Source organism: Ipomoea triloba, chromosome 3 (assembly GCF_003576645.1).
Source record: "Ipomoea triloba cultivar NCNSP0323 chromosome 3, ASM357664v1".
NCBI lineage: Eukaryota > Viridiplantae > Streptophyta > Magnoliopsida > Solanales > Convolvulaceae > Ipomoea > Ipomoea triloba.
In genome coordinates this window covers 16044473-16056882 of record NC_044918.1, presented here as the reverse complement: position 1 = coordinate 16056882, position 12410 = coordinate 16044473, and the positions used below count along the sequence as shown (strand labels likewise).

General features: G+C 36.3%; 1 protein-coding gene across 1 annotated transcript; it reads right to left on the bottom strand.

Moving 5' to 3' along the window:
* Positions 1-2506: 2506 nt before the first annotated feature.
* On the bottom strand, positions 2507-9394 carry LOC116012291 (myosin-9-like). Its single transcript, XM_031251798.1, has 22 exons — positions 9126-9394; positions 8407-8535; positions 7895-8038; positions 7655-7800; positions 7417-7576; positions 7225-7283; positions 6815-6974; positions 6581-6730; positions 6334-6470; positions 6095-6241; positions 5897-5998; positions 5726-5783; positions 5537-5638; positions 5226-5263; positions 4949-5075; positions 4677-4874; positions 4429-4560; positions 4203-4312; positions 3939-3999; positions 3084-3261; positions 2692-2893; positions 2507-2603 (listed from the first exon to the last, which is right to left on the bottom strand). The coding sequence occupies exons 1-21, from the start codon at positions 9126-9128 to the stop codon at positions 2763-2765; spliced, it is 2472 nt and encodes an 823-aa protein (XP_031107658.1). The 5' UTR covers positions 9129-9394; the 3' UTR covers positions 2507-2603; positions 2692-2762.
* Between the last annotated feature and the right edge of the window lie 3016 nt (positions 9395-12410).

Genomic DNA, 12410 nt, shown 5'->3' with positions numbered 1-12410 from the left:
AAAAAAAAAAAAAAAAAAAAAAAAAAAAAAAAAAAAAAAAAGAAACCACAAAGTTTACAAGTTCGGCTCTTAGTGGGACACTAGCGGCCTTTTGGTCTTCTTAGTTTGAGTTGGTTAGCTATGGGCAACCTAAGCTGGTTTACCTCCTTGTGGTCCTTTGCTGGTTAGGGTCACAAGGCGGGGTTTACTCAATGTACACCTTCGGATAGCGGCTGTGGATTACCCTCGTCACTCAAAAAAAAAAAAAAAAGAAGATTAACCAAGTAGGCTTTACCAGAAGCAATGGCTTGTCTTATATGCTTCAGCTCATCCCAAGCTGAACCTGCATGCTGTCATTTTTCCATTATTACTAAATGGATGATGGATTTAACACATAATGTTACTGAATAGAGAATAACATTAACATGTTCCAATTCTTCCCTGTTAGAATTTAGAAGGTATTTGATATCAAACTCCTCACTGCATCTTTAATACATGGTTTGAAATCCTTCAAGGGGCAACTCATATCAAGATAGCCAAACATTCTTCCTAGGATACTCATAAATACAGATACTGATAAAAGATGCAAAATTAACCAGGATACCTATTTAATGGAAAAAATGAACTGTATAAGATTAGCAGTCAAGATGGCCAAATGATGCATTAAAAGGTTCAACATGCCAGCTTGTTTAGTAGAATGCTGACACCATTGAAAGTTAAGCGAAGGGGAGAAACAATTACTCAGTTTGTATACCTTTAAGCTGTTAACTTGTTCCAACAAAGATTTCTATTTCTTTTTAGCATCTTCAATATAAACTGGAACTTACTTGATAACTGGAGGTGCTTCTTCAATAGCCTTCTTTGCTGCTTCTCATTCCTTGACAACTAAAGCATTTATGTCATCAACTTTCTTTTTCATGGCTTCCAGTGTTTTCGAGATTCCTGCAACTTATTAGTGTGCATTTTGGTTTGGGGCATAATTACCGATTGAAATCAATAATTTTACTCCTCACCTTTTTATGTATAGAATCTGCTATTGCAATAATAGGTTTTCACAATAACACATCCTTAAGCTGAGGGAATCACCTATTTATATGGTAACTTATAATATAAAGATTTAACATAGACTGAAGCTATGAAGAAAAAATGTCAGAGAATAATATCTGTTTTAGAAAATGAGAAACAATGCGTTGGGTTTTGGACCCAGGGTGCCTTGATTAAGCACACGCTAATAAAGATTAAGGAAATCTAAGACAACGTAAGTAGAAGAATGGATTCTTCACTATCAAGAAACTATCCCAAACGCTACGAGTGTTTGGGGAGCAATTCTATAGTATCAGTCTAGCCTGAAAAATTGTGTATCCTTTTACATGTTCTCTGGTTACCTATTTATACCCAAGGGTGGACCTTGTTTTCTTTCCCTAGCTAATAGGGCTTGTGCTTTAATCTGTTACTGCCTCCTACTCCACTTCTCTATGGGCTGTCCTTAAAGCTCCTTTCCCAGGCTTCGGCTGCCCATTCACGATTGGGGCATGTGTTCTGTCCGTTCGACCTTGTCCTCTGGTTCCCAATCATGGTCTATGTCTTCGAGCTCGAGCTCCTCTTCGTTTGGCTGCAATATGTCCCTTAGGGGCATGGGCCATATGCCAAAACCCCAACACACTGAAACCATGGGGGTATAAGAGGGGCGTGCCTGCGCCTGTACTTGAGCTTGTGCTTGTGCTTGTGCCTGTGCCTGTGCCTGTGCCTGTGCCCTTGCCCGTGCTTGTGCTTGTGCTTGTGCTCGCGCCTCTGCTTGTGCTTGTGCTTGTGCTCGCACCTCTGCTTGTGCTTGTGCTTGTGCTCGCGCCTCTGCTTGTGCTTGTGCTTTTGCTCGCGCCTCTGCTTGTGCTTGTGCTTGTGCTTGCGCCTCTGCTTGTGCTTGTGCTTGTGCTCGAGCCTCTGCTTGTGCTCGCGCCTCTGCTTGTGCTTGTGCTCGCGCCTCTGCTTCTGCTTGTGCTTGTGCCTGTGCTTGTGCCTGAGCCTACATGGGATTATAGCAAATTAAATCAAAAGTGAGACCAAGCAAATAAAAGTGGACAATGAATGGTTTTACAGTTTTAGAGTCTGAGGCACTGAATAAAAGTCCCTCACTAGTTAAGCACTGGAAAAACCTATGTACATGGCAGGTAAGCTTATGGTGGGCACTTGCCTTGCCACCTCCTGCGTGTGCCAGTTCATGTAATGGCAAAAGGTGGGTTTTTTTTTCTTCATTTTTATTGTTTCAAATATGAAAGCAGCAACTTCATACTTACAAACCCAGAAACCCTTCACATCTAATAAAACTTTCTCATCTGCAGCCTTATAATTAGAGTACGGACTAGGTTGTGAATCTTGGAAAGGTGCAGGGTAGTAGGCAATGGAGCTTCTATTAGTTTATATGCACATATTTTCATTACAATACTAAGATAGTTAGACTTTTACTTCCCCATAATATTCTATTCCAAAATGTCATAGGAACTAACCAGTTTTAGCTTCCTTAACTCTCTTCTAGCAACTCTTCCCCTCCATCTGCACTGTGAAACTATTGCTCCTCTTTTAAGCTTCTTATATTGCATATAAGCTTTATTGCAGCGCCATTGTGCCTGAGAAGAAAAGGCCACAATTTCAAAACTTAATAATGGAAGGCAAATTATGATAACCACAAGTGAACAAAGAAGAAGACAACACTACCTGAATCCTAGTAGCAGCTTTGGTTTGTTTCCTAAATCTGAATTTTTTGCAGGCATCCATCTTACGAAAACCTATCTGCAGCGCAACTGCTGAGGCGCGGAGGAGGTTATATTTTTCTCTCCATAGGTTTCGACGCATTTTGACCTGAATTTTTGTTGCAGCTGCCTCCGTTTTAATTTTAACAAAAAGTTTGACAGCAAGTCTACCTAAAAATCCAATTGAGTAATTAACAAAAACCCAAGGTTCTCTTCTTTTATTTTCTCTTAGCAGGAAGAAAATAGTAGAAACATGATGTTCCAATGCAAGAAAGTGTAATTCAATGCTAAACATTCTCTTTCTTATGGGCTTTCCTGTGCCTATGACTCCGATGATCAATTCCTTAAATAGCTCACCTCGGCACAGAGATTGCATACAAACTGCAGCCTCCCTCAGAGCTATAAACCTTTTACGAGCAGTATGGGTTCTCATTCGTCCTTGTATAACCTTTGATGCACTGCTTAGAACCTCTGCTCTTCGTGCATCCAACTCTGCCATTTGTCCAGCTCTAAGGAATACCTTTGTCTTGCCCATCTGTGAAGTGAAGAGGCATTAAAAAAGATATCAGAAGCAAATCTGATGGATGAGAACTAAATCCTGTGGCCATTGAAAAATGACAGTATTTTCAATTTTTAGTATGCTCCAGCTATTGGCATTCTGCAAATGTAATCAATGTTGCAGAAGGCGCTAGTCGGGCGCCTAGCTGCTGGAGTGCCTAGGCGGTTGAGTAATTATTAGAAGAAAAGAAAAGAAAAAGGCAGTGGGATGTTAGCTGTTAGATTGTTATAATCTCCAAACTAGTCAACTACATATGCTAGATTGTTAGTTGAGTACATGGTTGTAGGAATATAGAAGAGTAGCTGAGCAGGCGAGAGGGAATTAAAAGAATCACTTGGCTAAGTTGGGCACCGAGGTGCCGACTCGGTCAAGTTAGGCGCTGAGTCGGCTAGATGACTAAAAGCCGCCTAGGGATAAAATTGCCTCGGCCCAGGAGCGTCAAGGCCAATTTTTACAACACTGAATGTAATGGTGTGAAGTTAAGCATATAGATAATTTTTTTCTGTGATTTCAGGAAAATCAAATATTTTAATTTCCAATACCTGTGTAGACACAAAAAAAAAAATAAAAAAAAAATGGAGTAATGAGATGAGGAAACAGCCATCAGTGACCTCAAGAAATAACAAAAAAGATGGAATGGATCTGACGTTTACCTGGTACCCTTTTAGTCCCCACTTGTCCAGAATCTTCTTGCAAGCAGCCTTCTCATCATAGCTAGTGGTGAAGGGGATTTAGATTCCACAAAGACAATTGAAATATTAAGCCATAAATTTTTTTTTAAAAGTTAATAAAAACTGCACATATTAGTCAATTTAGCATCATCATCATCAATTCATCATCATCATAAACAGTTTTTGCTAATTCACTTCAAGTAGAAGAAGAAAAAGTAAGAAGAAAGACGAAAGGAAGTCACTTACTTTCCTACCAAAGCCTCTGTAGCAAGGAGCCTAAATCTGGTTATGAACTCAGAGAAAGGGCGCCGAGTGGGGTATCCAGAACAGTTTATTTTAATTGCCTCTAGTACACCCTTAAGAGAAACCAATTGGTCATAATCAATGCCATGTAAAGTGAAGATATGTACCTCCAAGGATTAGTACACTAAAACCATTTCTTTCTAAACTTTGTTTGGGGGAGCATACTTACAGCACAGCGCAGTTGTTGCAGAATGTTTACATTTTCAAATATGGCAGGTTTGAGAACATTATTAGGTTTAATGCATCTGATGTAGTGGGGTTCTGTAGCATTCAGTGTGTCCATTAACTGTTGTAGTTGTAACTGCATCATATATTCAGGAATTCATCAAATTGTCAGTTCTTAAGACAGAAAAATACAGAGTGGATGATAAGTATGAAATCATAGATTTAGACATGTCACAATCAATGTTGAGATACCTTGACACGTGAACCAATTGAAGAAAACTTGGAAGTTTTTGGAGATTTAGGAGATTTCATCGGAGATTTAAGCTCTTCAAGTATGTCAGGGAAAAGGCCAGCCACAAAGGAACACTTGGAAGCATTTAAGAGGTCTTGGTGTTCAGCAACCACATAGTCTTTGTTTTTGTCTAAAAATTGGTCAGATTGGTATTGCACCTGATAATATATGTAATGTTACAGGATATATAAAACCATAGTACACACTAATAACACTTCAAAAGCATACTCACTTCTCCAGCATAATGTGAAATTGTGAAGTCTGTGCGAGACAGTTTGGGCTTGATAAAGCGCTTATGTTTCTTGAAAGTCAGATAAAGTTTATTTGAAAATGTATCAGGTGTTGACTTTGGAAACATACTGAAAATAAATACAGTAGATGAGAACAACAAATAATCAAATGGCTAAACAAAACCTCAATCCCTAAGCTGCAAGCAAATTAAGTAAATATTGAAGGAAAACTTGTCAATTATAAATGTTAAGGCATGGCATCAGATATAGCTATCATACCAAGCTTCATCAAGCAAAGCAATGATCCCACCTGGTCTCTGCAAATGTACAAACTGTGAGTTACAAGATATGATGCAGACAAAACTAAAAGATTCAAATTTAAACAAGAAAAATTTGAACGACTTGTAAACATCTTCGTATGTGCACAGAAGACGCTTGAAATAAAACCATCAAAATTTTCAAATCTATAAATTTTGTAATTTATTAAACAAGGGACTTAAAGTTGTTTGCATTGCTTGAGTTTAAAGGTTGGCATAGATGATCATACTAGCAAAACTAGAGTAATTTGCTCAAAGGGGAAAGTGGCATACCTTTTCAATAAGATCTAAAACATCTTGGTTATCCACAAATTCAATGTAGCTCCAATCAATAGCCTCTTTTGTGTAATCTTCTTGTTGGCTCTTGAATACATGCTGTTAAAATGCATTGGAAGCTCAGAAAAGAAGCTATAACATACCAATGATCTATGTGGTCTTTTGTTCAATTGTTCAAAGCAGTACCTGATTAAAATGTTGCTGCAGCTTCTCATTTGTAAAGTTGATGCAAAATTGTTCAAAGCTGCAAGTTTATATGCTCAATAAAAATAACAGGAACTTGAAGCATTTAATATATTCAGCTCCTCTAAGTTATCACAGCTTGCAAGAAATCCCAGATGTTAGTAGCTGTTATACCTATTGTGCTTGAAGCTTTCAAAACCATAAATGTCGAGGACCCCAATGATACACTTTGATTGGGAATCTTGCCCAATTGAAACATTTATCTTATCTACCAACCTGCATATTTTAGGGAGGAAATGAATACATGTTATCATGAAATCTGTAACACCCTATTTAAATAAGAGTATTAATGGAAGTTAGCAAGTTGTTTACCAGTCAAATAACCTAGAATATATAGCCTTGGCCAATCCATCCCTGCTCACTGCAGCACTAAGGGGATCAAGACTGCGTTTTATAACTTCCTCAGGAGTGATCATTACCCGTTTACGCAGTGCATCTTCCAGAGCCACAGGGTCACACCTAAATGAAGGAAGAATTAGAGACATACCAATTCTGGAATGTAGAAATCATATGAAATTTCAAGGTGACAATGGGGCGAGAATCATTTATACATAAGAAGTTCTGTTGCTGTCTTGAGATGGAATTTGGCATTGGCATCCTTTAGAACTGATGAATCAGCCTCTTTTCCTTTTGCAAACTCAATATTACCAAGATGAAGAATTGCAGCAACAACTCTGAAAATTGCCTCCTGATGGAGTGGTGGATATGCATGTGAGTGGCTGGATAATCTTTTGTCATTCCACTTTACTGTTAAATAGTAGGAAGTAATTAAGCAAACGAACTCTTTCAAGGGCATACCTGCTCTTCCTTACTAATCCCAACAATATCCATAGCTTTTCTAGTGGCTAGATAATCCTGTGCGTCACTTACGCCTGCTATTTCATAGCAATTTGATTGGTTGAGGTAGTGAAATGTTTTGGGGTGTCCCAACTTATACTTATCAATTTCCTTGAATAAAAATGATTGTCAGCCACACAATCTAACAAAATGATAGAAATTTGAATCGGTACTGTAACTTTAGCTGTAACAAACCTCTTGTGGTGCTGCACAAAGTAGGTAAAAGCAGTGATAATTACGCTCAGCATCAGAAACTTGGCAAACACGGGATCTTTCAAGGAGGTAGGTTCTGATAGCTGCTCCTGATATTCTTCCATGTTTATCAAACTGAATCTCAACAAATTTTCCGAAACGGCTGCAGCAGTTTTAGATTTAGGAGAACATCAAACTCTTCAGTACAGCATCTATAATATCCTTATCTACAAATGATCACAATGGATGCACCTTTCTAAAGGAGTGCATTATGTTAACATGCAGAAAGCCTAACCAATCCACATTGTATTGCAATATTAAAAAATAATGAAAAAAAATATTATTTTTTTTAAAAGGAAAAAAAATTAAAGAAGACAAAAAGCAAAAATGCGCAATTGTGTCTAGAGATTAACCTGGAATTATTATTCCTAACAGTCTTTGCATTGCCAAATGCTTCGAGAACTGGATTAGACTGCACTTCAATATCAAGAATTATGTGATATAGAACCATATAACAAGAATTTAAAGACAGAAAGAAAGAAAGGAAAAAGAAGAAGACTATGGACATGGCGTAATATTAGAGAAGAGATATGTCAATATCATACTTTAAGAACTTGCTGTTCAACTGTACGATCTTCAGTAGTAGCTGCACGGCCACCCAAAAAGGCGAGATAATGCATAAGCATTTTTGTTGTCTCAGTTTTACCTGCTCCACTTTCACCACTAACCAGAATGGAATTGCTTTTCATTTCATTAATCATTGCCCTGTTTTCATTGAAGGTAAAAGATTCTTTAATGTAAATGAAAAATCATAGTCATTGACCCAAATTGGATGGGATTAACCTGTAAGCAGCATCAGCAACAGCAAAGACATGAGGACTCAGTTCACCTAGCGGTGCTCCCTTGTAATGTTGCATCGTCTGTGCACTATAGAGATCAGGCAGTTTTTGGAATGGGTTTATAGCAATTAGAATATTCCCAGTGTAAGTCTGTCATAGTACAAACATTAAATGAGGGGTCACTGTAGGCATAATGCACAAAGTTAAACCCAAAATGTAGCACGTGTTGAGAGACAAAACGCACATAGATTTCATTTAGCTCATATCTGAACTTCAGGTTTTGCAGAACTCCAGGCTCATGCAAATAAGATAGCTTTGTCATGTCATCAACACCTTCAGCAGGAGCTTCTGTGTCTTTAGGATAAACATCTGATAACTTTCTAACAACCTAAAAAGAATACGATAGAAGAACATGTAAGGCATTACCTGACAAAATTTCCCACATTCCGACACTGAAAGTAAGCATGATTTTCCCTCAAGCACTACTAGTCGACAGCATAAAGACTATTGATTGTAACACACAATTATATAAGGTACATGGAATGATGTAAATGGTTTAGATATATGTGTCTTTCTTAAACATGCAGAGCATAACAATGAAGGACATGAAATCATAAATTAAGACATAACTTTATTTCTCTGATGGCCATAAAGGAAAGAAGTTAATGGCAATTTGATTTTCAATCTAAATTACAAGAAAGCAATTTTTAAATAAACCTGACAAAATAAAAGAATGAGAATATCAAGTTGCAGTACCTTTTTGCCATCACTTGTCTGGATCTCTATTTTATCACCATTAATTTTGTGCACTTCACCATCAAGCCAAGCTACATCTGGGTCCTCAAACCAGACCTGAGATCCTACAATTATGTTTACTGAAGTTCCCTGCCAAAGACAAGATAAATAGACACATTATTAGGTTGGTCTTTTGCATTGACTTCAACTTTAAACAATTTCCTTAATTTGGCATGATCCAAATTGATCCCTTGCAATTTACCACCAAGAGAATATGGTATTGATTGAGCTATCTGATTAATATCAACTGCTTTTACTACATATTAAAAGTTGTACTTTGGTTTCAAAGACTGTTGTTGAATGCCTATTGCCCGAAGTTACAGGCATTTCTCCTTGATCCAAATAAGGTAAAAAGTTACTGCCATGCTAGAAAAAATTTCAGGGGATGAAAAGTATATGGTTTATTTTTTGTTGAAATGTAATTTCACAATTTCTGCTCAATGTTTTTATTTTTCATATAAACTTCATTATTTTAAATTCTTTGAACAGTACCGTCAAGCTCATTCTCAATGGTTCACTGTCATACAGCCATATATGCTTTACAAAGGCAAAATTATGTTGATAAACTACATTGCAAGACCAAATAAGTATTATAAACAATAAATAAGTAATACTCCGCAACAAATTTATTCAGATTCCAAGTACATTGTGAAATTATAGAGAAGATCGAGCTGGCATACCATTTTCAAGCTTTGAAGCTTAATGCTTGGCTCCTCAGAGATGATTTAACTTGTTCCGATCGCTTTTGATCACGCTATCCATCATCCTCCGGAATGAATGAAATTCCTTTCCGAACCAATCGTGACCGCAACAATGAAGCTTCTTCCTTCCTGGAATATCGAGCGTTGGTGTTGATTGGTATTGTAGGAAATAGCTTTGATTCTTCTTTAGCTCCGGCATTCGCGGATCCTCTCCTCTGTCCTCTCTCCATCTTCAAATCTCTAGTGGTTCCCATTCATCTCATTCTCACCGTGAAGAATATAGGTTAGCCATACTACAGTTTTATTAGTTGTAAACCGCCTTGTGCGGCCGTTGTGACTAAAAATGCAATATAATAGATAATTAAAGAACTAAATTCGTGTTTTCAAAAAAAAAAAAGAACTAAATTCGTTTAAATTAATTAACAAAACCAAAATTTCAAAATGGAAACAATTTAGTAGTCAAAATTGGTGTCATTTTTCCGAAAAATGTTTTTCAGAAAAATGACTTCTAAAAAATGACTCATTTTCGAAAAAATATTTTAGTAATATTTGGTGATAGTGATGGTGTGGTAATAATGGTAGTGGTGGTGGTATGGTGTTGTTGTTACGATGTTGGTGGCAGTAGTGGTGGTGGTGTTGGTGATGGTAGTGGTAGTGCTGGTGGTGTTGGTCGTCGTCGTTGTGTGATAGTGGTGTGGTGGTGGTGTTTGTGATAATGGTAATAATAATAATTCAGAAATAAACTTAAAACAAAAGAGATGGAAGATATATGGAAAATAAAGAATTCAAAACATGTATTCCGATTAAAAAACTAGGAATACATTTTCTATCAAATTGGGCATTTTTTTTTCCATTGACCAAAATGAATATTTCCCTGTGACTTCATTTTTCTTGAATATCCAAACACCAAAAAATTAAAAAAAAATGACTTCCGAAAATCATTTTCTTGATTTTCAAACAAACCTTTAAATATATTACCTATCAATTAGCACTAATGGGATTAAAGTGTGACATTTTAATACTCAAAACAGCCTCATCAATTCACTTGCTTCTAACTTATTTTAACTTATCCAAATCAATCTATTGTAAAATGTTATTATTATTATTATTATACCTTAGGGTGATAAATAATTAATCAAGGGCTTACCTTTTCAACACATCATTAACACTGATGGAGTTAAAGCTAAGCTGTGTGAAAATCACTGACCAATTAAGCAAAGAATAGTTGGTGACCAAATAATAAAGAAGATGATTATACTGTTGGCCAAACACTTGTTTGAATTGGTAAAAAAAAAAAAAAAAAAAAAAAAGCGCCCATAATTAAGAAGAGAGTGAAAAGGTCTTCAAGTTAATTAAAAATCATGTGAATGGAATCAGTAAAACTGAAACAAATAATTGACTCATTCTAAGGCTAATGTCTACTTCTTTTTTTGGCTTATAGGATTCAATATTTCATAATGTAACTGCAAGACTAATTCATATTTAATATGTATTGTTGTCAAAAAAAATTTGACTATTACTCAGAAATCTTAGCCTTTGTAGTTACTATAGTAATCTATTGTTTCAAATGGTTGAAACATTATGATCTACATTGTCACAGGCTGACAGGGAAAGCCGTTGTTTTGTTTTGACATTTTACGTTGTTGAGTTTTACAGTTACCTTCAAATTAAAACACACTACCAAATCAAAAGAACCTTCCAAAACCCGGAGAAATTTTCCAACGCCATGACGCTGGATTCTAGAACACCAACGCTATATTTTCTCCACCCTCCTTCACACCTACGATTCTCCTCAGCTTTATTTTCTGTCTGTCCAGTGCAAATACTTAACCAGCAATCTTCTTGCATTATATATAAATAATGTAAAGATAGTACCATTAAGTGCAAGATTTGAGGGTGATAGAATGGGGAGCAGGGAAGATAATAATAATAATGAAAGCCGCACAGGCAAGAAGAGCGGCAAAGAAGCAGTGAAGGTGAAGTATATATCAGATCCTGTAACTGTGAACGCCAAGGATGCGTCGGAGTTCAGAGCCATAGTTCAGGAGCTCACCGGGAAAACCAATCACGCCCGCCATGCCAATGCCAAACTGCCGGCCGGCGCCGTTTCCGGCGGTAGTTCACGTGCCAAAACCAGCTAGCCACGCTTTAATTTTACTGATTCAAAGGCAAGCTTACATAGTATATATTGTAATATAATAAGTCCGAGGAGCTGAGCATTCAGGTTAGAAACTTAGAATTACATGCATGTATTGCATTTTACATTACAGCCAGATAGAGGTGTTGTATGTTTAATTTTAACCATTAATATTATGCTTTCGAATTCCAATATGATATGATATGTTATAATACCGACCTTGATTCAATCAAAAAGGTTTCTTTATAAACAAAGTAATAGATGCCAGAAATAAAATTCCCAGACTTATCACTTAATTATTTTACCTCCCAACATGTGCCAAAATATAGTGGGGCTATTAGCTAAAATTAGGTGTACGTGGTAGAGTGATAGTGGGTATATCACCATATGAATTGGCCTAGTCAAACCACAATAAATATAAATATAAATATATATATATATATATATATATATATATTTATTTATTTATTTATTTATTTATAGACTAATATTCAATTGCATCCATCTATTTCTGAATGTGCATGAGTTGTATTTGTGTGCATGAGTGTAATAACTTGTGTGCATTTATGAAGAATCTCACAGAAAGATGTGATCTAATTTGATTTTATATGTACGAGTAAGATCTAGTGTAGTTATTGTTTCCTGTGTGGATGTATGACTTAAGTGCACCACCACATGTTCAGAAATACAACTAAGAGTGTTTAATTTACAAATGCACCATTCAATTTGTAAAATGCACGACACCTGGGTTCATTTTTTTAACACAATAATGATGTAAAGTTACACAGCTGCTATATATATGTGTGTGTGTATGCACTTAGATAACTGCACTTTTCCATATCATTTAGTGCACTTCATAACATTGATCAGTGAACTCAAAATTTGTCATAATTATCATATTATAACTATGTTCCTGTTTCAAAGCTAATAATTTGTCCATATCAACGGCTATTTCGTGTTCTCTATTTTCCCCAAGTATTGTTAGTTTCTCAAGTGAGTACCCAAATTATATAATGATAAAATCATACTAATTAACCATACACAATTGTATCAAGTACGATTGCTATGATGCTATTCAACATGTTTGTGACTTGTGAGTACCCATTAGATTGCCCTAAACTCTTGGG

What these genes read in the sequence shown, in the direction of transcription:
- LOC116012291 (XM_031251798.1), bottom strand. An exon ending in GTTGCTGATGCTGCTTACAG is followed by an intron (nt 7,577 to 7,654) that starts GTTAATCCCATC and finishes CAATGAAAACAG; the next exon opens with GGCAATGATTAATGAAATGA. An exon ending in CAATTGGTTCACGTGTCAAG is followed by an intron (nt 4,561 to 4,676) that starts GTATCTCAACAT and finishes TATATGATGCAG; the next exon opens with TTACAACTACAACAGTTAAT.